Raw genomic sequence first — 26,142 nt, 5'->3', positions numbered from 1 at the left:
TGCTGTGATTTATGTCATAGAGTGTTCTGCCTATGTTTTCTTCCAAGAGTTTGATAGTGTCTGGCCTTACATTTAGGTCTTTAATCCATTTTGAGTTTATTTCTGTGTATGATCTATCCTGGAGAATGTTCCATGAGCACTTGAGAAGAAAGTGTATTCTGTTGTTTTTGGATGGATTGTCATATAAATATCAATTAAGTCCACCTTGTTTAATGTATCATTTAAACCTTGTGTTTCCTTATTTATTTTCATTTTGGATGATCTGTTCATTGGTGAAAGTGGGGTGTTAAAGTCCCCTACTATGATTGTGTTACTGTCAATTTCCCCTTTTATGGCTGTTAGCATTTGCCTTATGTATTGAGGTGCTCCTATGTTGGGTGTATAAATATTTACAATTGTTACATCTTCTTCTTGGATTGATCCCTTGATCATTATGTAGTGTCCTTCTTTGCCTCTTGTAAGAGTCTTTATTTTAAAGTCAATTTTTTCTGATATGAGAATTGCTACTCAAGCTTTCTTTTGATTTCCCTTTGCATGGAATATCTTTTTCCATCCCCTCACTTTCAGTCTGTATGTGTCCCTCGGTCTAAAGTGGGTCTCTTGTAGACAGACCTTGTTTTTGTATCCATTCAGCCAGTCTATGTCTTTTGGTGGGAGCATGTAATCCATTTACATTTAAGATAATTATCAATATGTATGTTCCTATTATCATTTTCTTAATTGTTTTGAGTTTGTTATTGTAGGTCTTTCCCTTCTCTTGTGTGTCCTGCCTAGAGAAGTTCCTTTAGCATTTGTTGTAAAGCTGGGTTTGTGGTGCTGAATTGTCTTAGCTCTTGCTTGTTTGTAAAGGTTTTAGTTTCTCTGTCAAATCTGAATGAGATCCTTGCTGGGTAGAGTAATCTTGGTTGTAGGTTTTTCCCTTTCATCACTTTAAATATGTCCTGCCACTCCCTTCTGGCTTGCAGAGTTTCTGCTGAAAGATCAGCTGTTAACCTTATGGGGATTCCCTTTTATGTTATGTGTTTCTTTTCCCTTACTGCTTTTAATATTTTTTCTTTGTACTTAATTTTTGATAGTTTGATTAATATGTGTCTTGGCACATTTCTCCTTGGATTTATCCTGTATAGGAGTCTCTGTGCTTCCTAGACTTGATTGACTATTTCCTTTCCCATATTAGGGAAGTTTTCAACTATAATCTCTTCAAATATTTTCTCAGTCCCTTCTTTTTTCTCCTCTTCTTCTGGGATCCCTATAATTAGAATGTTGGTGCATTTAATGTTGTTCCAGAGGTCTCCAAGACTGTCCTCAATTTTTTTCATTGTTTTCTCTTTATTCTGCTCTGCAGTAGCTATTTCCACTATTTTATCTTCCAGGTTACTTATCTGATCTTCTGCCTCAGTTATTCTGCTATTGATTCATTTTAGAGCATTTTTAAGTTCATTTATTGTGTTGTTCATCATTGTTTGTTTTCTCTTTAATTCTTCTAGGTCCTTGTTAAACGTTTCCTGTATTTTCTCCATTCTATTTCTAAGAACATGGATCATCTGTACTATTATTACTCTGAAGTCTTTTTCAGGTAGACTGCCTATTTTCTCTTCATTTGTTTGGTCTGGTGGGTTTTTACCTTGCTCCTTCATCTGCTGTGTGTTTCTCTGTCTTCTCATTTTGCTTATCTTATTGTGTTTGGGGTCTCCTTTTTGTAGGCTGCAGGTTCGTAGTTCCTGTTGTTTTTGGTGTCTGTCCCCAGTGGTTAAGGTTGGTTCAGTGGGTTGTGTAGGTTTCCTCCTAGAGGGGGCTAGTGCCTGTGTTCTGGTGGATGAGGCTGGATCTTGTCTTTCTGGTGGGCAGGACCGCAGCTGGTGGTGTGTTTTGTGGTGTCTGTGACCTTATTATGATTTTAGGTAGCCTCTCTGCTAACGGGTGGGGTTGTGTTCCTGTCTTGCTAGTTGTTTGGCATAGGGTGTCCAGCACTCTAGCTTGCTGATTTTTGAATGGAGCTGGGTCTTAGTGTTGAAATGGAGATCTCTGGGAGAGCTTTTGCTGTTTGATATTATGTGGAGCCAGGAGGTCTCTGGTGGACCAATGTCCTAAACTCAGCTCTCCCATCTCAGAGGCACAGGTCTGACACCTGGCCGGAGCACCAAGACCCTGTCAGCCACACAGCCAGGTACGTGGGCAGTTTCTTGCCTTTTGGGAAGCCTGAGGTCTTCTGCCAGTGTTCAGTAGGTGTTCTGTAGGAGTTGTTCCATATGTAGATGTATTTCTGATGTATTTGTGGGGCAGAAGGTGATCTCCAAGTCTTACTCCTCTGCCATCTTGAAGATCTCCCCAGATGACGGGGAAGATCTTGACCTGAAGGACAGTGATGTCTTTTGTGACCCGGGGTTGGAAACATAGGAAGAAGAGGAGTAGGTGGTAGAAGGGTAATGGCCTTGTCTTTGAACACCCTGCATGTTTGACATTCAAGCAGCATGAGCTAGTGGGAACTGGAAGTACAGACTTAGAGTTCAGGACCAAGGTCAGACTACAGCAGTAGATCTGGGACACCTGTTACCTGAATCCACAAGCATGAAGAGGACCAGAGCAGGGAAGGGTGCCCATCAGAGGAGGGGCAGATTGGAAGCCTGGGGTAGGAGGGGCGTCAAACAGAAGACAGGGAGGAGGGGGACTGGTGGGGGAGGGGACAGGCAGCCATCCCATCTGAGATGGGAAAAAGGGAGGGGACCTCCACTGAGGGGGAGGGGCTAAGAGCACTCAATAAAGACAATAACATTCAGCACTAAGTATGGGTGTCACTGTCCTCAGTTGCTCTTTAGTTGGCCCCTATCAATCAGAAGGGAAGATACAGAAACATTTACAAGTTCTACAAGTTCCAGCTAGTAGGTGGGAGAGCTGAGATCTGAACTGAGACAATCTGGTGGCGGAGGCTGTGCAATAAACCACCCCATGAGGCATCTTCTCTCACTATGGAAAGAGAGCCCGTGGTAGGAGGGGCCAGGTGGCCGCAGGGTTCAGGGGTAAGTTATGGAGCAGCAGGATCTTAACACCCAGGGCAACTCTTGAACTTGTCCAGATGGCAGTTGTGCTTGTGTGGGCAGATGTGTAATGCATGCCCACCCACGGGTGAGTGTGCCCATGGGAATACATGCCATGGATGTACCAGGGCAGAAACTTGGGTAGGCGAGGAATGCTGCACCCAAGTGCTGTTCAAAGTCCACGGACCTCAGCATCTGGGGCATTGTCTGGAAGCTTGTTGGAAATGCAGAATCTTGGCCTCCACCACAGACCTCCTGAATCAGAATCTGCATGCTAACAAGATCCCCCAAGAGATCTGTAGGCACATACAAGTGTGAGGAATACTTCTCTAATTACTGACACGTTTTTGATAAACGATGGTTAGATCCAAGGTCTTAATGCTTAAGCATTTTAGATGTTTTTGGCTTTTTTGCCTCTCTGTTGATAGAAACTGGTGATCTGGAGTATTTGGGATTATACAGGTGGGGGTCGGGGTAACAGAACCCAGTAGAGGTGGGACCAGGGAAGCAGCTTGTGAATGCCCTGTGCCCGGGCAGCTGACATGCATCCATTTATCTATTTACTCAAAGACATAGACCCTGAGCGCCTACTAAGTGCCAGGCCTGTGCTAAGCACCGAGAAAGATCTCCCAGTCTAGAGGAGGAGACAGGCACATGAGCAGTGAGAATACAGAGTGGGGACACAGAGGGAGAGTGCGCAACTACGCCTCCGGGGTTGGGAAGGCTTCACAGGGGTCACAGTCTGTGACACGAGGGGTGTAAGCATGCTTGGAACCCCACGGGCATGTATGCCCGTACATATCCTGTACTGCCGACACATAAACACGTGTGCAACTGAGAAAACTGTTCTCAGTCTGCAGAGCTTGGGAAGAGGCTTGGTGGAATAGATGTCTTTCCCTCCTCGCTGGAACACAGGGTTGGGTGGAGGATGAGTCAGACACAGTAACAGGCGGAAACGAAGGTGAATTAAGCACTGTGCCTTTACTCTGTTTTTCCAGCATGCAAATACAGCCCCTCCAAAGGAATAACCATTTGGCAGGGATTCTAAGGATGAGTAAACAACCGAGGTGAAACTCCTGGGTTTCCCAGCTATGCTGATTGCTTGGGGCTCTTTTGGCCATTGTGTGAAAATGAAGACATTGTCACAGAAATAGAGAGGCCCTGTGCTGGAGTTTGAATCCAGATTTGGTGTGACAGATGCACACACAAGCGAAGACTCCACTGGAGTGAACCATGCAGAGTCGTGCAAAGCACATTAACAGCACACTGGAGCAGAGAGAGCAGGGCCATGGGAAAGGAGGGGATTTGGAGGGAGGTAGACCTGGGTCAAAAGCCCGTCTACCAGCGAAAGTGTCTGGGCCAAAGCTGCTCTGCGCCTTTAGGTGACATTTAATCCTGGGGGAGAGGAACACCTGGGGCAGCACATGCAAAGCCCACGGCACAGTGCCTGGCACACAGTAGGCGTTCTTAGTACTCAGTTTATCTAACTCCCAGACAGCCTTGTGGGTTAAAAGATGTCAGGCCTGGGGTCTTAGCAAGGGCATGTTATCTGGACTCCTGAAATGGCTGCTCCCTTGGGCTGGGCATGTGGTAAGTTGAACAATTCTGAATTTCACAGAGTTTTCAGTTTTCCCAGATGGACTTCTACCTGGTAGGGCGCAATCGGAGTCAGCAGCCTCCATAGGTCTGTTAACCCGAGATACCGTTACAAGCAGAGCCTGAGGGGTGCCCTCTGGAGAAGGGTGTGAGTTCACTTTAATTCAATTCATATAGACATTTCTGGAGTTTCTTATGTGCCAGGCATGAAGCCAGCAGCTGAGGAAACTGCAGGAAGCAAGGCAGACATTTCTCTGAAAGAGCTTGGAGTTGGTCCGGGGGACAGATGATGAGGATGCGAAGTTCCATACAGTGGGGAGAAGTCTGGGATTGGGAAGGTACAGGGTCACACAGGAGCCTGTGGAGGGGGGCCCCACCCAGACCCAGCGCTGGGGGCAGGGGGACGGGAAGGTTCGGTAGAGGAAGTGAATTCAGAAGGATGAGCAGCTGGCCAGGCAAGGGGAATGGTGGAGGCGATGCAGGGACAGGAAGTGTTCCAGGAGAAGAAAATTGTCCCATTGTGCAAAGCTCTAGAGGACAACGAAAGCCTAAGAAGTTCTAGGAACTGAAAGAAGTTCAGTGCAACTAGGACTTAGTGCTTAGAGGGCTCAGAAGGAGGCTGAGAAAGGTAATAAGCCAGGGCTACAAGGCAATGCTAGCTGGTTTACAATTTGGGGCTCAATGCTTAGGGTCTGATGAAGCCTTTCAATGGTTCTAAGGAAGAAGTGACCTGGTTATACATCAGTGACCTCTTGATTCTCTGCCTGGAACACCTCTCATCCTGGCTAATTCCTGTTCATCCTTGAAGACTGGCCTAAGTCTCAACTCCCCACCTGTGTCTGCTCTATCCCAGAATTGACCATGGTACATTGCGAGGTCTCTTTAGGCTGGATCTCTACCACTAGACTACAAGGCAGGCAGCGCCAGAGGGTCTGTTCCCCTGTGTTTGCCTAGCACCTACAGCAAGCCCAAGTATCAGATAAGCATTTGTTAAAAATTTGTTGAACTGCATTGACTTCTAAGGAAAGACACGGGTAGAAAGGCAAAGAGGAACATACACCCCTATAATTACAGACGTCAGATGCAGAGAGAATCATGACTATGGGGGGTCGTTACTCTAGGGGTCACAGGGGGCTGCCTTTCTTTCCCTCCTGATGCCACGGAGTCGCTTCTGGCCCTGGCAATGGCCAACTCTGGACCAGGCTTGGTGGAAACAGCTCTGCAGGATGAACAAGGACACTGCCTCCGTCCCTCCTCTCCTCGGGAACAATACTGTGGGAAAAAGGGGCCAGCCCCGCATTGCCCTGACTTCCGGAGAGTCCTGTCTTGCTCGAGGCTGTCCTAATCCCGGCTAAATACCAGGCCTATTAAAGGCAACAGTGACAGTGCTTAAATACATGAGGTGGGATTATAAGTGACTTTTCTTTCAAATTTTCTTTTTTTATACAAATAGTATACTTTACATGGAATACATATTTAGTGCTCAAAATTAGGAAAAAGTCAAAAGATGAAAATAAGAGACAACTAGTATTAACCTTTGGGGGCATAGCTCTTCAGACTGTTTTCTATGCACATATCCTTGCTTAATTTTTTAATAAATAAATTTAATTAATTAATTAATTTATTTTTGGCTGTGTTGGGTCTTCATTGCTGCACGCGGGCTTTCTCTAGTTGTGGCGAGTGGGTGCTACTCTTTGTTGCGGTGTGCGGGCTTCTCATTGCGGTGGCTTCTCTTGTTGCTGAGCATGGGCTCTAGGCACGTGGGCTTCAGTAGTTGTGGCATACGGGCTCAGTAGTTGTGGCTTGTGGGATCTAGAGCACAGGCTCAGTAGTTGTAGCGCACGGGCTTAGTTGCTCCGCAGCATGTGGGATCTTCCTGGACCAGGGCTTGAACCTGTGTCCCCTGCACTGGCAGGCGGATTCTTAACCACTGCGCCACCAGGGAAGCCTCCTTGCTTAATTTTTATAAACTGAATATATTACTTTGGCAAACTTCTTTTTTAGTCAACAGTCTATTGCAACCATCTGTGTAGGGCTTTAAATATTCTTTCACATTACTCCTTTCAGTAGCTGCATGGTAATATTGAATATTTCGTTATTTGGCTATACCATACGTTTAGTTAACATTTCCTGATCGATGGACATGGGAATAGTTACTAGTTTTTCAATTAATAAAGTGTTTTAGGGGACAACCTTGTAGCTAAATCTTGATGTACAGTTTATTTATTTTCTTCAGATAAATTCCAAGAAGTAGAACTGCTGGGTCCAGAGGCACATATATTCTTTTTTTTGTTTTTTAATTAATTAATTTATTTTTGGCTGTGTTGGGTCTTCGTTGCTGTGTGCGGGCTTTGTCTAGTTGCGGCGAGCGGGGGCTCCTCTTCATTGCGGTACGCGGACTTCTCATTGCGGTGGCTTCTCTTGTTGTGGAGCACGGGCTCTAGGAGCACGGGCTTCAGTAGTTGTGGCTCGCGGGTTCTAGAACACAAGCTCAGTAGTTGTGGTGCATGGGCTTAGTTGCCCCACGGCATGTGGGATATTCCTGGACCAGGGATCAAGCATTGGCAGGCGGATTCTTAACCACTGCACCACCAGGAAAGTACCGGAGGCACATATATTCTTAAGACTTTTGATTCATTGTTGAATCATCCTCTGGAAAGTTTGAGCAGTTTCACACAATGGCAGCACGGAAGAATAGTATTCGTGTCTCTACACTGTCCCCCACACTGTTACACTGTTGTGATGTTCTCTGCTGACTTGAAAAGGGAAATGGCATTTCATTTACTGGGTGAATATGCATTTTTAAAATTGTTAGGGGCGGTCGAGGTCTTTTCATTTGTATTTCCTCTATTACAAAGTGTTTATAGTTTTGCTTACTTTATAGCCCTGTAGACCAGGCATATTTTTCTAAAAAAATTTTAAGAGCTTTTTATGCATCAGGTTCTTGGTCCTTAGATGATTACATAGGTTGCAAATATTTTTGTCCATTAACTATTTGAATATTTTACTTGAATATTTTGAATATTTATATATTTATTTTAAAAACCCATAATCCATTCAAAGTATTATTTAATCAAATCTAACAGTCTTTGCCTTTATGGATTCTACTTTTGATGTTACTCTTTAAGTAAGTCCCACCTGAGGTTAGACTTTCATATCCTTCTAGTACTAGAATTTGTGGATAAATGCGTGAGGTATGATTTGGTTTTTTCTTTTTCCCAAATGGTTAAGCCCACTGTTTTAAAACCATTTATTAAATAATCCATCCTCTCTTTAATGGATTGGAAATGACATTTTAATCATATACTAAAGACTGTCTCTCTCTCGCACACACATATACACACACACTTTCTCTCTCTCTCTCTCTCTCTCTTTCACACACACACACACACACACACACACACACACACACAGGGGAACCTATTTCTGGACCTTTATTTTCCCCCACTGATTTGTGTGTCCACTCCTATACTCATACCACATCATTAAAATTATATTATCCCATAATAACATTTCAATATCTGGAAGGGTTACTCTTCCCTTTAAAGTTTTTCTTGGCTTTTCTAACACGTTCATTCTTCTAGATCAGAGGTTCTTATTTAAAGGCACGCATCACAGTTACTAGTGAAGTGTTCTAAAAACATAGTTGCCTGGTTTCCACCACCAACATAGAAAATCTAAGCCTCTAGTGTAGGGGTCTAACATTAGAGTATTTGCCAAACTGCTTTAAGAACCTTGACTCTAGATGAACTTTGGAGCAAGCTTCTGAGGGTAGAAGCCATCTCTGCCTGGTTACTGTGTATTCCCAGCCTCAGGGTCTGCCGCATAGGTGGAGTTCAATCAATATTTGTGGAGTGAAAGAGTATATTAGTTAATGTTTATTTGTAGTCAGCGCCCTTACTTTGAACTTGGGACTCCCAAAGGTCATTTATGCCAGGGAAGGTAGGGCAAGAGTCCAGCCTGGTGAGGAATATGAAAACACTCCTCTGAGGAACAGTGTGAGTGCTGTGAGAAGAGGATTGCCACGTACGATATCTGAAGGCTGGATGTGAGGAACAGGGAGCAGAGGCAGCCTATGTTCCTCCAGGACTCAGTACAAGGAACTCAGTCTCAGGTTATTAGGAGGGGTCAGACCTAGCAGAAAATGAGAATAGGTGCCCCTTTGTTGAGTGGGTTGGTCACCTCTCCACCACGGGGGGTGTTTAGACAGAAGGTGTGCTGCCGTCTTGTGCAGAGTGATTTGGAGAAGATTCCCGACCAAATTAAGTAGGTTTGAGAGCTGGTAATCTCTAAGATCTCTTCTAGAATGGAGATTTTAGGTTTGAAAAATATTTGTTGAATGAGTTCTGTGATTCAAAGAGATAGGAATGTTCTGGGAGTTTTCTGGTTGGTGAGAAAAATTCAGACTAAGCCCAGAGGTCACTAGAGAGGGAGATCCCCATTGAGGTCATCTTGACCTGGGGACCTTGGGGCCCTGACCACGTTGCATCCCCATACCTGCCATGGGCCTAAACACTTACCCTTGCCGTGTGATGTTTCGATAATCCAGGTGCAGTTCAAGTTGTTGGGGTAGAAATCAGGGAACCCCGGTGACAAGATGGTCCCACTGGAGCCTTGAATGAAGCCACCACAGAGAGCTGGAGAGGAGGGAAGTGGGCACTGAAAGACTGGAGTGGCCCAGGGAGCTTCCCTCACAGTCCCCCTGGGATCCCAGCCCCCATCTCGTCCAAACCTCCAACCCTCACTGACAGGGTCAGGGGGTCAGTGCCTGTATTTTCAGGGCAGGAAAGGAGTCCTCTACTTTAGCGCCCCCTGCTGGTATGTCTCACCTTCACAGCTGGGCAGGGCCCGGCTCCACTGGAAGTTGGGCTCACACTCCAGGGGCTCCCCGTCGCTTAGTGTGTAGCCCGAGTCACAGCTGAAGGTCACCAGGGCGCCCACGTAGAAGTCATTCCCATGACGCTGCCCATTGACGGGGATCCCTGGATCCAGACAGTGGTCTGACTGCAGTGTTATAGCTGGAATAGAGAGCCCACAGCTGGAACAGCTCACTGTGAGCATAGAGGGCCCCCAGCTGACTCACAAAGGGAGGGGGGAGAGAGCCCTGATAGAGAGAAGGCTGGAGTTGTCATCTGCCCCCTCCTCAAATGTGGCTGTCAGTATCTGCTGAGGGTATCTGAAGACCCATCTGTCAGGGAGAACAACCTGTCTTCATCATTTGTTCATTCATCATTCATTCAGTAACCATCAGTGAGGTGCCCCCTATGGCTTAGATGCCATGCTAAGGGTTATGGATACGAACACGGGTAAGAAAACGACCCTCTTCTCATGGTGCTCTCGGCCCTAAGTTACTAGAGTGGTCTGCAAAGAACTGAATCAACAAGCTCTTTCAATCGAGGCACCAGCGATGAATGCAGGTGATGAGAGAGGGTGAGGGAGCGGGAGATGGCATCTCACTCCAACGTCACCATCTGTCCCCAGAGTGCCCCGCATGGTGGCGCCCAGTCATCTGCACACAGAGGGGGACCTTCCATTCTTTCTAAAGTTGAGCTCTGAGAGATGCTGAGAACAGGCAGCACCTCCCGAGGGGCACAGCCTAACTGAGAACGCCACGGCGACGTGGCCGAGTGGGGCCTCCTGGTGGAGCTCAGCCCTTGGTCCTTTCCCCACACGGCCGACCCTGTCACTGACGCCCCGACACTCACTCTCATAGCGGAGCTGGAAGCCGATGTCCGAGTGACTCTTGTCGGTAGAGAAGAGGAGGTAGAGGTAGTTGCTGGTGCTGATGAGGAACTGGGGGACCTGGGTCCCGTGGTAAACTCCGATCAAGGGCGCCGAGTACGTCCGTCCATCTCGCACTTCCAGAGTGTCATAGTTGACCTCAGTTTTAAATCTGCCGAAGATGGAAGTGAAGACGTCTTGAGAAACTTCATTAATTTGCAAATGACAAAAGGCCCTGCCTGACCTGGGGTTCAGAACAAGTGGATTTTGGCAGGCTGGGAGATTTTAGTATAATCTGCACACATTTACTGGAGATGTGGGAGGACCTTCCCTCCTGTGTTGAACCCTCCTCCTCCTGTGGTTGGATGCGGCTTTCCCAGTCCTCTCTGTGGCCTGGGCTGTGACCCATCTTCAGACCTAGAGGCACAGTGACTAGCCTCATGGGGGTCAGAATGTTCTAGGCCAGGGGTCAGTAAACTACAGCCCCAGGGCCAGTTCTGGTCTAGAGTCTGTTCTTGGATGGCCTAAGGGCTAAGAATGGTTTTTACCTTTATAAAGCAGTATTTTTTTTTTTTTAAAGCAAAGACTATGCAACAGATATCAGCAAGTGTCCCATGAAACCTAAAGTATTTACTACCTGGCCCTTCACAGAAAAGTTTGCAACAGCTATTCTACGCCACGAACGCTTCATCTAGAAGAAGTCTGTGTTCATACTTGGGTGGCTACTTCCCCCACCCGAGGGGCACAGCCAGGGTGGGAGTTAGAAGTGGGGCATATGAGCACGATTCGGGTCAGAGGTGAGGAAGACCGCCTTCCCACACTGGAAATGCTCCTCAGATACTAACAGTCCCCTAAACATCACAGACCCCGCTACTGAGATGGAACCAAGGCCAAGGGCAAAGCCAGTGCAGCCTGTCCCCACCCCACCCAGGGCAGCCACTCGAGTGTTCTCTGACCTTGTTGACATTCCAGCATCGGCGCTGGTCCGTCACCCACCCCAGCTTCCCTCCCACACCACCACAGAGATATCACTCCTCAGCCCCACCCCCAGGTTGTGGTTACAAGCACCTGTCGAAGGTGATTTTGATGGGGTAGCCTGGCTGGGCTTCAATCACCCAGGCACAGCTCAGGGCATCCTTGTAGAAGCCAGGCCAGCCCGGAGACAGGATGGTGCCGCTGGGCGAAGTCAGATGACCGCCGCAGGGAGCTGGGGGGACAGAAGGGAGAGAAGCAGGCTTCTTGGGGGGACAGATAAAGAAACAAAAAAATCTCTCTATAAAACGTGTCTGCCAGCAAGTACTGTTTTTGTTTTTATGGAGAATTTCATAAACTGTATAAACGGTGAGCTCTGTCTTTTGGGTCCTTTATGGATATGTCCAGTTCTATCACTTGGAGTTTTATGAAGGGCCAGAGGGGAGGAATGAAAAGAATCCTTTAAACAAAGTCCTTTGCCATTCTAGTGGTGTTGAAGCACAACTAATATTTGGGTCACGCTGGTTCTCTCTTTGCTCCTGACTCAATCATCAGGCCTCTGGCAGAGGCATAAGCCCGGCCCACCCTGGCACAGCTGGCACCCGGTGCTGTGGCCCAGGAGCCCACAGCCCGCTCCGCTGTGAGCTCCCTGAGCGCAGGGGCCGTATAATTTGTCTTATGTATCTCGGAACCCCCAGCCCTTAGCCTAGTGCTTGGCACACGGGTGTCCCTCAGTGACCACTGCTTGAATGAATAAATGAGTGGATGGAAGGATGAGCGTAGTCACGGCAGGTAAAGCCACAAGACCCCCAGGGTTCAGGCACCCCTCACGCTGGCTCTGAGCTTGCAAACCCTGTTAGCTCAGTCCTTTGGCCTCTCTCTGCCCATGTTCCCATCCCTCAGTTTCCCATTCCATTCTCTCCCATCTTTCCCATCACTCCTGCCCCTTCCCGCAGCCAGTCCCTTGGCCCTGTGGTGGTCATTAGAGCTGCTCCAGTGCTCTGCCTGCAGCCCACGTGGCTGGATCTCATCGTCCACCCTTTTGTGTCCATGTAGGCAAGGCCACGTGACTGCCTTGACCAAGCCATCGAGGGGGGAAGTGATGCGTGTCCCATCCACATGGGCACGTGAAGAGCCAGCGTGGGACCTGCAGCTTGTGACTGTGAGAGTCTAGAAGGAAGTACCATCAGCCTGGGCCTCTAAGTGACCCCGAGGAGAAGAGCCCCGTGACCCAGGTTACACATGTAGCCTGAGTAGTCTGTGTGAGAGCGAAAGTCCTGTGTTTAAGCCACTGAGATTCTGGGGTTGTCTGTTAGTCTAACCTCACCCACCCTGAGAAGGCACCTCCCTCCCCTCACCACGAGCACCAAAGCCGCTGCCGCTGTCACCACCACGGCCATGGACTGAGAGCCCGTTCCCGTCACACGCTGAGCTTCATGTGTCTATCATGTTTGATCTCACAAAACACACACCCTGTGAGGAGGGTGCTATTATTTACTCCATTTTACAGCTAAGAAAGTGGAGCCTTATGGAGAATCAGTAACTAGCCCTTGCTAACTAGGGTTAGCAAGTGGTAGAACTTGGATTCAGACCTAGGAAGATAGCATCAAACCAGAGATCGTACCCTAAGCAGCATCCCAGTTTTAAAAGAAACCCTGCTTCCTGGGGATCCCCTTACTGCGGTGCCACCAGATACCCAAGATGCGCTGAACAAGACTGGAAAGGCAAGGGGATGAGGAGCTCCCAACACTCCTATCTCTGCAAAATTTTGGCAAATTTCCCCAAGGAATCAGTCTCATAAAACACAGCCAAATGTACCACACCTTTCCTCTCTCAATTCTGGAACCTTCCTGAAAATATCTAAAATAATTGTCAAGCATTCTTAATAGTAAATTCTATTAGAAAGTTTAACAAAGAAGACAAAAGAATAATAATGATGTTAATAGTAGACAACTCATACCGATGACTTACGATGCTACCTGCTTTACACGTGTTATCTCATTAAAAAAAATTTTTTTATTGTGGTAGAAGTCACACAATATAAACCATACTATTTTAACCATATTTAACTGTTCAGTTCAGTGGCACTAAGTACATTCACACTGTTGTGCAACTCTCACCATCGTCCATCTCCTGAATTTTTCACCTTCCTAAACTGAAACTCTGCCCCCATGAAACACTAACCCCCCATTCCTCCTCCCCACGCCCCCCACCCTCCCGCCCCTGGCATCTACCAAGGTATTTTCTGTCTCTATGACTTTGACTATTCTAGGTACTTCGTATAAGTGGAATCAAACAGTATTTGTCTGCACCTAATATATGGTGGAATGCATTTTTAAGGTTAACTTAATATTTGTCCTGCAAACAGACTGTACCTTCCTTTTTTCCCCCTGTGCTATACAGTAGGCCCTCACCAGCCATCTACTTCATACACAGTAGTGTACATACGTCAATCCCAGTCTTCCAGTCCATCCCACCCAATCCATCCCACGTGTTATCTCATTTAAATGTGCACCGCATTTATGAAGTTATCCCCATTTTACAGAGGAGAAAACTGAGGCTAAGTAGGCTGATAGACTAGATCAAGAGCTAATAAAGTTAGAGCAGAGCTTTAACCTCAAGACCTCTGTCTCCAAATCCCCCTGCAGCACATAATAGCACGACAACCACAGCTGATATGTGTGAACTCACTGCTAGTGAGTTTACTCTGTGTTGGGCTTAACGTGGATTATCCTTGTGACAACTGCAATGTTAAAAGGTATATAACCATTATTATCCTGATTTTATAGGCGGGCATTATTATCCCATTTTCAGTAAGTTGGGGCTTGGAGAAACTGAGAAATTACATAGCACCTCTATCAAACACTGAAAGCATAAATTGCCTATAGGTATTATTATTTCCTGAGTAACCTGTTTTCAAAACCCATCCATCCATGGCACTGAAACTACTAATACTTTGCTCTACTCTTCCAATGGACTTGTGAGACCTTGGAGGTGGGGAGGGGCATGCCTGCTGCGATGTGCCTGGGTCCCCAGGCAGGCACAGAGCCTCAGAAGAGAGTGGGGACTCTCTCGTGGCTCCCATTCAGCGCAGGCCCAGCCTCTTTGGTTGCTGGACTGTGATGTTGTCACTCACTTTGCAGGAAGCCATAGATCACAGAGTCACTGTTGCCTGACAAGGCTACTCTCTATTCAGTCATATACATCAACAAAGCCCTATCTAAACTTTCCAGAGAAGGAAACTCAAATCTTTCCTCTGGTGGCCACCATTTTGTTTTCTTTCTCTGCTGTATCGTTTTATCACTATGGCTAGTTCCTCTCTTCTCTGCTCAGGTGATTGGCAAACAACCTGTCCATTCATTCAATCCTTCACTCTCTCTAGTTAATCTTCATATCCCAGGGTGGTGGTTTCCAGGCAGGGAGAAGGAGGGGAGGATTCCTAAGTGCAGTGTCTCTTTAACATTTGAGACGATGCTCAACCTCCCTCTTACTGAGAAAATAAATACAAATCAAAACTCTACTGAGAAATTAGTTCTCATCCATCAGGTAGGGAAAAATGCAAAAAGTCTGATGACTCGTGAAGCTGAGGGAAAGCAGGAATTCTAGTACTTTCCTGCCGGACATGCAGAAGAGCACAAACCCTACGCAGGGAAATTTGGTAGCATCCAGCAAAATTCATAGGCATTTATTCCCTCACCCAGCAACTCTACTTCTAGAACTCTATCCCAAAGATACACTGGCAAAAATATGCAAAGACATATATATGTACCAGGCTACATAACGCAGCACTATTTATAACAGCCAAAGAATGGAAACAGCCAGAATGCTCAGCAATAGGGAGCTGACTAAATGAATTGGGGTAATCAACAACAGGGACTATTTATGCAGCTATAAAACAAGAATAAGGAACGTTCTATATAATGTCATGGAGTGGTCCCCAGAATATTTTATTAAGTGAATGAAAGCAAGATACAGCACCAAAAGCAAGGGTAATGATTCCATTTATCTAAGAAAAGGGTGGGAGACACACACATATTTTCTCATATTAGCAATCAATGAAAGGGGAAACTCAAAATGCAAAAGATTACCTAGGGATGGGGGGGAAGGGCCAGGGTAGAGAGGATAGAGATAGAAGTTAGACTTTCTCAGAATATACCTTCTTTTAGAGGTTTAGCTTTGGAACTATGTAAATATTTTACATAATGAAAAAAGATTTAAATTTGATAAGCAATTTCTCAAATCTTAAAAGCAGTGTAAAATAAATGAATATAATACTGTATCAGCTGGTAGCATAAACACACATGAAGAAACTAAAGAGATTTTAAAACACAGCAATTTGATAGTCCATCCCTAGTAGGATGTACAGACAAGAAGAATTGAAAGGAAAAACACACAAACGATTTTCAGTAATCGTATTGCTGTTGGTAGTATTGGTATTACAATTTGAGACTCCTGGGTGTATATTAAGGAATATGGGAAATTATGTTGGCGTTGAGAACGTGGATTACCAGCAAGAGTGAAAGAAGATACAGATACGACATCAAGGAAGTTCAGTGAAAAAGAAAAAATGTTCCTACATTGGAAATGAAATGAACCCATGATGCATTTTATCTTTCAAAAAGTATTTCTTAGCTCCGTTCATTGTAAAGTCTTAGAAATGAGGACCTACTCAATAGTAATAAGCAGAGCCAGTGCCCAGATTCCGAATATCATTTCTCACTAAAAGGAACCAGGACTCCTTGGAGAAACAGCTGATTTTAGGTCAGGGACAGAAAATGTACAAGATGAGGTTGGGCCAATTTCAAAAGGCTCCCGCCGGCCAATGGGACGAGTTGAGCGTTGACTACAGTAATAACTGCAATGGATTTAAATGCATAAAATATGTTTCAGTCCTTTGGATTGTAATGATATTAAAAAAATGTTCAACTTTGGAAGACGTTAGAGTCAACCCATTCATACGAAAACTGGTAAATAAAGGAAAATAATTAAGTATTTCTCCTGTCTTTCCTGTATGAACTATACCACAGGGTAACCAAATAGTTGATCAGGGCAAGTTTTCCATAAGTATTCCAGCTTATAAAAGAAGAGATGGAATGTTACCATTTTGTAATCTCTAGGCTATGATCACTGATGGCTCCTAACATCGCCCAAAGAGAAACAACTAGACATTACATGCATCTGATAGAGGCATAGAGCCCTGCCTATAAAATATTCTGGCCAAACACCAGAACCTGAATCTGATTAGGCTTCTAGACCTTACTGCTAATTAAAGGAAATATAAGAGAGAGAGGATCATGTTAAACAACCTCCTAGGGATGTAATCGCCAAAATTCAGACTGCAGGAGACTCCTCAGGATAAACAACCTGGCTTCCTCAACAAAAATATCGCAAGAGGGTGGGAAGACACCTACAGATTAAAAAGGACTTGAGACATACAGCCTCACTAGGGCTCTGACTTCTTAAAAAATACTATGAAAGAAAGGGTTCGATAGATAATCATGGAAACTTGGTTGTATTAAGTAATTATTTTCATAATTTTAAGATAATAGCATGGTGGTTCTGTTTTAAGGAGTTTCTTTTCATCCATTAGAAATATACACTAAAATGTTGTGCATGAAATATTATGCCTGAAATTTGCTTCACAATAATCTCAGAGCAGGGTAATGGTGGGAGATACTGGTAATGCAGAGGGTATGAATGAAATGAAATAGGCCATGAGTTTATAATTGTTGAAGCCAGGTGATGGGTACATGGGGTTCGCTATACTATTCTCTCTGAAATTTTCCATTAAAATTGTTAGGGTGAAAAGAAGGATATACACAGAGATACACACACACACACACACACACACACACACACACACACACACACACACACGGAAAAGACAAAAAAAGAGGAGAGGGTCCTGCCTTGAACAGAGAGAAGAATTCAGCAATAAGACAAAAGAGGTACCCAGTGCCTTATCCCAGTGCCTGGCACAGAGTAGGTGCTCAATAAATAGTTTGTGGAAGGGACGAAATACTGCATTGTGTGCCCCCTCAAATTCATAGGTTGAAACCTTAACTCCCATGTGACTGGCTTTGGAGATGGGCCTTTAAGGACATAACGACGGTGAAATGAGGGCATAAGGGTGGGATCTAATCCAAAAGAACCGGTGCCCTTACAAGAAGAAGAAACATCAGGAGTGCACATACACAGAGAAAAAGGCCATGTGAGGACACAGCAAGAAGATGGCCATCTGCTAGCTAAGGAGAGAGGTGTCGGGAGAAAGCAACCCTGCCGGCTCCTCGATCTTGGACCTCCAGCATTCAGAACCATGAGAAAACACATTTCTGTTGTTTATGTCACCCAGTTTGTGATATGTTGTTATGGCAGCACGAGATGGCTAATACGCTGGGCTTCTGATGAGGGGCTGGTGTCCCCTGTGAGGGAGGATCCACCTCTCCTGACCTTGGATGCTAGAGTTGTACGAGGCAAAGGGCACTTGGGGGTGGTGATGGGATAGAGTGATGCCGGGAACTCATGCTCCCTGAGCCCTCACATGTGTGCGCATGTGTGCTTCTGCTTTTCCTGTATGTTCACCCTCACAGCAAACTTTAAGGTGGGTACTGGCGTTAGCCTCATTTCCTAGTTGAGGCAACGGGTACAGAGGGCTTAGGTAACTGGTCCAGAAACACACAGCAGGGAAGCAGCAGGGCCAGGATTTAAACCCAGGCAGTCTGGCTCCAGAGCCTCCATTTCTAACCACTACGGGTGGACGTGGGAATGCCCCCCCCCCCCCCCCCCCCCCACCCCGACTACTGCCCTCAAAGGGGTCTCAGTGTGAACATCTAGAAGCAGTGGAAGCTTTTCCCTTGACTCCCTCCAGCGCTGCCTCCCCACTACCGCCCCCCGCCCCCCCATATCCCTCACCACCTATCCTCCACCATTCTGTGCATTCTGAGCAAAAGGAGAATGAACTTTGGAGTCAGACCGCATTTGGTAGTTCAAAGTGATCGTTTGGTATCAAAATATCTGGATTTGAATCCGGACTCTCCCGTTCACTTAGCTGTGTGATCTTGGTCAAGTTACTTAACCACTCTGTGCTTCAGTTTCCTTATCTGTGAAGTGAGGATCATAACAGTACCTTCCCTGTAGGGTCATCATGAAGGTGTAATACAACAGTGCATGTAAAGCAGTTGGCCTAGTATTTAGCACATAGTAAGTGCTCAATTATTACTAGCTGGGTAATCGCAGGCAAGTCAATTCACCTTGCTGGTTTGCAGATTTCTCATGCATACAGCATAATCATCTTTCTCACAAGAGTGACAAGAAGATTAAATGAAATAATGTTAGAAACTCAGTAACTACCCTTCTTCCTCAGAGGCCTAAATGAACTACCACCATCACTTAGACTCCTCTTGTGGGAGTGGGGAGAACTGACCTTTCCTTTTTGGAAGACTTTTTAAAAAATTATAAAAATAACACATTTATTTTACATACAGAGAGAAAAAAATGTGGACGTGTCTACACCAAAGCGTTACGCCATTTTTCTCTGGGGAGTGGGATTAGGAAATGAATATTTCCACTTTAACTTTATTGCACTTTTGTATTGTTTACATTTTTTACAACTACCAAGTATTACTTTAAAAATGAAAATACATACTCACTGTAGATAATTTATCTCCTTTTTCCCCATGTATTTCTTTTAAACAGCATATTTTTTTAAACCCAGTTTGAGAGTCTTTGTCTTCTAATAGGGAATGTAATTACCTTTATTATCATAACTGATACGTTTGTCTTACTGCTGTCATTTTGTTTTACGCTGTCCATTTCTGATGCTTCCACGTGGTGTCCTGTTTCCTTTGTCTTTTGTGACAGGCAATATGTTTCCTTTCGTTTTAATTCTCTACTGGGATATGGAAAGTAGAAAACCTGCTTGTCATCCTATTTGTGGATGCTTTTAAGTCTTTTACAAATATGTTTGAAATTATATTCTCTCTAGTGATATAATTCAAGAAAAATACAGTAACGGGGTAGCCAAGAGCCTGGGTTTGGATTCTGGTTCTGTCACTTACAAGCTGGGAGGACCCTGGGCAAGTGACTTAGCTTCTCTGTGCTTTCATGGGACAATAACAACACCTGCTACCTAGACTGGTACCTGGCTGAAATGAGGTGACACCTGTAAACCACCTACCGTAGTGATGTGTAATTAGTTCGTTCTTCCTTAAAAGAGACAAGGAAGAGATGAACGCGGGGGTGAGAACCCTGCGTTCCTTTGTAGCTGTTTCACTTCTTGGAAGTCTTTCTTAGGAAACTTCTGATTTTAAACATATGGATCTCTTAGGTCCTCTGTTCTGTAGACCAGGGGTCAGCAAACTACAGCCCGGGGGCCAAATCCGACCCATTCATTTCTGTTTGGTCAAAGCTGTTTTTGCATAACGATGGCAGAGTTGAGGGGAGATCTTAGGGCCCTCAAAGCTGAAAGCACTTCCTAGCTAGCCCTTTAAGAAAAAGTTTGCCGACTTCTGCTTTTGATCAGCCAGATGATCATCCTTCTTTCTAAATTTAGGAGAAGAAGCCGTTTTCTCCCTTGTCCTCTTATAGCCTCTCAAAAGCTAAGAGGCTTTTAGCATATATTAAAAGACTTTTTAAAAGACCATTAGCTTCCACATTTAATTGTCCACAAGGTGGGGATACTTAATCAAAAACAAAACTAGAAAAAATGGAAAGACAAAGATGCTGATTACAAAGCAGGGTTCTTCCAAGGCTCAACCCAGGAGGGAAAGGGGCCAAGGAGGGGCCAGATGCCAGGAGCTTCTTACCCTGTCTGCTCTACGGTTTCAAGTCCAGAATTGGCCACCCTAGGTGGCGTCCGGCTCTCCCTCTGGCTCTCTAACCTGCTGCTCCCCAGGTCTCCGGAAACCAGGTTGGTATCAAATGCCCATCATTCTAAGAAGACTGAGCAGATTCCCCTTGTGCCAAGTCAGCATCTCTCCAACAGGCTGCCCCCTTAGTTCTGGTTGTCCACTGTCCCCCAACCTAAGCATTTTCCCCTCCAGGGACAGAACGAATGAGACGGCTCTAATTTCAAAATTAAGACTCAGCCTATGAAGCAGTGAACCGCTTTAAGGTCCTTTAATGAAGGTCGAGTTCTCTTGCACATTCACTCATGGTCTGGAGTGGTTCACTGCACCGGCAGAACTATGGTGTAGGAGCACCTGATTCAGAAAAGTGGAGGAGGGTTCTGTAGTTACCAAGTCGTGATCCCTCTCAGGGGGGTCACCTGCACTGGGACTGAGCCCCCACAGGCTCAGGGGCACTGTGGTCTGGGCTTCTGCCCCCGGAAGTCCTATAGTCTTGGTTGGGAGATAGGGCCAAGAATCGTGGACCTGGTAAAGAAAAACGTAGCCATGGTGAGACCAAATATCTGATAGGGTGGTCCGGCGGTGGCCCATAGGGCAAGGGATCCAGGAGGAAGGAGAGATCAGGTGAGTGGGAGACAGCAGGGAAGATGTCCTGCATGAGATGGACCACGAGGAAAACCAAAGAAGTCAGAGGAGGTTGACGAGCATGAGGGAGAATGGGGGGCCCAGCTTGTAGGAAAGGTGAGACCACTGACTGACAAGCCCCCAGACCCTGGGCTCTGCCTCACCCCCAAACAACCCCATCAGACACGAGTGGTTATGCCCCTGCTGCCGACAAGGGAGCTACCCAACCCATCGGGTCCACAACTGGGAGGGGGCAGAGACAGGAGTTTCATTGTTCCCTGACACCAAAGCTTATGCTGTTTCCAAAAGTGCTTGCTCTGCTGGGTAAAAACAGCAGAGGAGGTTGTGTGGACGTGGTTGTGTGACTGTGGAGGGCAGGAAGACGCCTGTTTGTGTCACGACTGGAGCAGGCACCTGAAAGGATGAACCCACCCCATGATCCCCCGAAGTGGACCAATATGCATCTGATGGTGTCAGGAATGGTTAAAGTCAGGTGAATATCGTGCTCACAGCCAACACTGAGTGAGCGCTGCCCCTCTGCCAGGCGCTGCTCCAGGAGCGGGGCTTGCTCCCGACCACCCTGTGAAGGGGCTCCCATTATGAACTGCACTTTACAGATGGGGCAGCTGAGGCACAGAGAAGTCAAGTCACTTGGCCCCGGCGACTCAGCGGGTAAGTTTCAGGGAGGAGACAAAACGCAGTCTGGTGAGAGTCAGGGCTCTGGAGGCCATGAGGGAGGCTCTAACCTAGTTAAAAAGTCATTCATTCATTCATTCATTCAGTGATTGATCAACCAGTATTGACCGAGCATCTAGCAGGCATCAAGCAACATGCCAGCTGTGGGGGGTACGAGCCCAAGGAAGATTCCCTAACCTCACGGAGCTTACACACCAGCAAGAGCATGGCTAACACTTATGCTAGAAACTCACTCTCTGCCAGGAAGTGTCCTTTACATGTGCATCTTATTATCATCTCCCCACTTGTTTTTTAGCTGAAGAAAAACAAACAAACCAGAGGCTCAGAGGGAAGAAGGCGACTCGCCAGGATTCCAGCCCAGGTCCCTCTGACTCGACGGCCCACCTTGACGCCACCCTCTCTGCCTTGGACCCTGCGCCCTTGGTGGTCTCTCCTCCCCGCTCCCCCTGCCTGTCAGCTCTGGGGCAGCAGTCGCCCCGAGGCACGCCCCCCTCGCTGCTCTGCTCTCCTGTCCTTCCCCCTTGCTGGCCGGGGTGCTTGGATTTGGGTCTGGGGACTGCGTATGGAGAGGTCCCTTAGGTCGCTACCCTCTGTCCATCACGCGAGGTAAGAGGAAGGCGCTTTCTGGGTCCCAGAAGCAGGGAACTGCAGCCCTGGCCTCCACTGTCACTGCCTTCAAGGGGTCTGTGGGAGACTCACTTTCCACCCATTATTCACAAGTATTTATCGAGGGCCTGTTCTGTGCCAGGCATTGTGCTTGGTGCACAAGTTTTACATAATTCCTGCCCTTAAGAAGCTTAATTTGTGTTTTCCATGCCTGCAGTTGGGGGGACCAGATGGCTAGCCTCTGAAACTGAGTCAAAACCTGTCTACGTGGCAAGGCAGGACCGAGGAGACACCACAACAACCCCTGTGCTTGCTTCAAGCTGTGTCTTTTTTCTGGCTGGTCTGCCCCTGGTCTCCTGGAGATTCACTGCAAGGATTATCAAGGCAGCATTTAACAGGGACACCAAGGCCAAGCCTGGGAGATGTCCCAGGGAATCGGGGTAAATTAGCATGTGGAGAAGGAAAGAGTGGCAGGCAGCTTGAAAGACACGCAGACTCACAGCTCTGCCAACACCGCTTCAGGCTGATGGAGCTCCCCTGTGCAGGAGCTGGGAGCGGGGCTCCTAATGGCTGTGATACTGAGAGCGTTCCCAGTTGAAAGAAGAGTGTTTTTGATGCCTGACAGTCTAGAACCAGCGTTTCTCCTGTTTAATCTCTGGTTATAATTCAAATTTCTGTGCATTGTGGTTCTATAAAGCCCCGGCCATTCCGGCGTGATGGTGAGAGGGTGGTCCCATGTCCTGGGAGAAGAGGACGACTGGGGTTTGGGCCACTCGGTCCCCCTCCTCGGCCTCTCTGGCTGACAGCCTCAGCCCCTGGCCCGGCAGGCACGCACCTTCACACCGCAGCACGGCACTGTTCCAGACCACGCTGCCCTCCTTCAGGATGCAGGTGATGGTCTCTGAACCCTGAGTCCCGAGGAAGCCTTCATCGCAGAGGAAGGAGATGGAGCTTCCCAGCTGGAGGCTGTCACCAAACCGTTTGCCGTTTACTGGAACGCCCGGATCTGGACACTCATTGTGTCGAAAAGCTGTGTGGATACGGGTCAAGGATGGGATTAGACAGAGCTGGCGTGCAGATGGACCCCCAAAGAAAATAAGCTTCATTATCATGGTCTATCCTAGACCTCCCCCACTTCCCCAAGAGCCTGGCATGCTGGGGGGAGAGCTACATATCCTAGAACCACACTGGGCACAAAGCAGGTACTTGTTAAACTTATCTCCTGCCTTCCTGAGCACCTAATCCAACTTCATTCTAAAGCATATTTATAGATCAGGCAGCGGGCTGTTTCTCCTGCTGGCTCATTTACACCAAATAATGATTCTGTGACGTAGGTATTATTACCCCAGTTTACAAATGAGGAAACTGACGCTCAACGTGGTTAAGGAGCAGATCTGTGTCCTTAATGTCAAATCCATTCCATGCGTCCCCACCTTCAGATAGCTATGGGATCATTTATGCTGCAGGAAAACCGGGCTCTAAATCCTGTGACACTAATAGATACCAAGCACCATAAAGTAGGTGCCCTGGAATTAACCCTGTCTGAAGCCATTCCCTTCATTTCCTCGCCCCTTGTCAGGCTGCCTCTCACTCTGCCCAGACAATTGCTAATACCATGGTGGTGGGGGGGGGGGGGGGGGGGGCGGGAGGAAAGAGTCAGAACACTTGTGGGTTTAATCAAGCTCTGCCTCTTATTAGTTACATGGTTCTGGGCAACCTATGTAATCTTGCTGAGCCTTTGTTTCCTAACCTATAAAATGGGCCGTTCCGAGATAGGAATAACATGAAAGGTGATTTGAATTTGCAAGTGGTGAATGCTTGGTAAGCGCCTGACAGATGGTCAGTGCCCCTTAAGTCTGTGCTCCCTTCCTTCTTCCTGTTCCCAACCTTCCTCCAACAGGGGTGCCCAGTTCTGACACTCGAGTCTGAGGCCGCGCCCTATTTGCATCCCTGCTGTTTTAAGGACGGTGGCTTCCCAGTGGAGACCAGGCTCCACGGCTGCAAGGGCATGGGCCACTTCAGAGGCCTCTGAGATTCCCTAGTGACCGAAACACTCGCACAGTCAGAAACAGAAGCAGCCCTGGAGGCTGTCAGGTCATCTTGCTGGAAGCAAACCTGGTGATCCTTCCTACTGAAGCTGGGCTGAGGGAGCATCTGACACAGAGCTGAGCCCTGACCCCCTTCCCTCTGAAAGGCAATCTTAAGTCAGCCCAGACATCAGTCTCCCAACCTTTCCTCATTAGGAACTTATGACCATGAGCTTGCCCTCACATTTAGAAACACAGGGTGGGAAGAAAAGTGGCACTTGGGGCCCATAAGTCCAGGCATTTGTCTATTCAAAACCCTGTCAGTCACACAGACACACACACACACACACACATGTACACACTGAGCAGGGATATGCAGCTATTTCCAATACCTTGAAGCAAATGCTGTAAGTCAAGGATTTAAACACTGCCCAGTTCTACCTGTGCACCTTTTCAATCTGTTTCCTGGCAGGTGAAAGGGGACAGACCTTAGCTCAGGAAGTTTCTGTTGCGGGGTTGGCAGTGATGCCCGCAGGGTGCCCCCACAGTAGGTGCTGAGTAAACAGCAGCTACCCTCATCTTTGTCCAAAATACTCACATGGAAGACGGTTTCCTCCAAGGAGCTCTGGAGGTGGAAACAGGATCCCTGAGCCTTGTTACAGGGACACAGATTTCAGGTCACCGTGAGGGGAAGCCCCGAGTGTTCTCTAACTGTGGAGAGAGCTGTCTTGGGGGCGGGGGGATGCGAGCTCCCTGACATTGGGCAAATTCCAGCTCTTCCCAGACAATCGTCAGTTGGGACGTGACTGAGGAGATGCACGTCCTGCGGGGGAGACTACACTAGTTCCCAAACACTTGCCCGTGGACTGTGGTTCACTAGCTACATCAGAATCACCCCAGAAGCCTGTAAAAAATGTTGATTCTAGGGCCTCACTCCTTAGAGATTTTGATTCATCAGGTCTAGGATGGGGCTCAGATTTTTAAGTTATTGCTACCTATCCATCCCACTCTATCTGTATCAATGCACAGAAAATTACCTGTAACGTCTGTAATAGTGTTCACCAAATATTGGCAAGGATCATCTCTGGGTGGGGGGATCTAGGGTGGTAGTCAGCATTTCTTCCTTGGCCTGCCCCTGGTTTCTGATTACTGGCGTATTGGATGTGTAGCATTTTTACAGTGGTGGAGGAACCTTCGAGAGGGATGCTGGGTAAGAGCTTGCTCATCAGGTCGGGTTTGCCTCTTTCTGCCTCTTCCTCCTGAGGATTTGGCATTTGCTCCTCTCCTGGAAAGTGGGGACCTACTAGGCTATGGTTTTCCTCGGAGACTATGAGTTATTTGGTTCTGACCCAGGTCCTCCATCGGTGTATCCACACCTGCTTTGAACCCGTAGAGTCCTCGGCCCTCCCCCATCCTGGATCAGTGGGCTTCCCTGGGACAGCTCTCAGCCTTCTCTTTCCCACTCCCACCAGGAGGAAGAAAGAGAATTAGGCATTCATGGATCTTTGCATTCAATAAATATTTACGGATCCTCACCATGTACCAGACCCTGAACTGGGCAGAGGGCATAGAAAGGTAAGTAATACATACCCCCATCCTTCCAGAGCTCATGACCTCATGGGAAAGTAGGGATGAGGACAGATAAACTAAAAGTCAGTGCTGCAGTGCTAGACTGGGAAGATCAGGGAAGACAGAACTGGGCTCTGCTTCCTCCTGCCCACAGATGATGGGAAGAGGAGTGCCCGGGAGGAGGCATCCCTGGGAAGATGGATTGCTTCTATCAAGTCCGGCCTCCCAAAGAAGGTGTTGGTGTTCCAAGGGCTTTAGCTTGGAATCTGGGGTCCCCAATGACCCCTGTTTGGCACTTATTGTCTTCAGCTCGACTAGACCCTGGGGACAGATGGGCCAAGGAAGCAAGACGTCTCTGCCAAGGGTGGGAGGGGGGCTGGGCGGAGATCAGTTCTATCAGAAAGTGCGGGAGGGACAAGCGCTGCGTGTGCGCTGTGTTCGCGGGGCGGA

General features: G+C 47.1%; 1 protein-coding gene across 1 annotated transcript in view; it reads right to left on the bottom strand.

Annotated features, from left to right (window-relative positions):
- Positions 1 to 26,142, bottom strand: part of CSMD2 (CUB and Sushi multiple domains 2) — a 668,027-nt gene that overhangs the window by 226,022 nt on the left and 415,863 nt on the right. The window contains exons 15-19 of the mRNA XM_027109194.1: positions 22,932 to 23,126; positions 11,421 to 11,559; positions 10,337 to 10,524; positions 9,461 to 9,649; positions 9,152 to 9,268 (exon numbers count right to left, since the gene is read on the bottom strand). Coding sequence (XP_026964995.1) covers positions 9,152 to 9,268; positions 9,461 to 9,649; positions 10,337 to 10,524; positions 11,421 to 11,559; positions 22,932 to 23,126 — 828 coding nt within the window. The remainder of the gene's footprint in view (positions 1 to 9,151; positions 9,269 to 9,460; positions 9,650 to 10,336; positions 10,525 to 11,420; positions 11,560 to 22,931; positions 23,127 to 26,142) is intronic.

Source organism: Aethalodelphis obliquidens, unplaced genomic scaffold (genome assembly GCF_003676395.1).
Source record: "Aethalodelphis obliquidens isolate GAN/ISIS:26980383/991018 unplaced genomic scaffold, ASM367639v1 scaffold9, whole genome shotgun sequence".
Classification (NCBI taxonomy): Eukaryota; Metazoa; Chordata; class Mammalia; order Artiodactyla; family Delphinidae; genus Aethalodelphis; species Aethalodelphis obliquidens.
The sequence above is the reverse complement of the archived record's forward strand: the minus strand, read 5'-3'. Positions and strand labels throughout refer to the sequence as shown.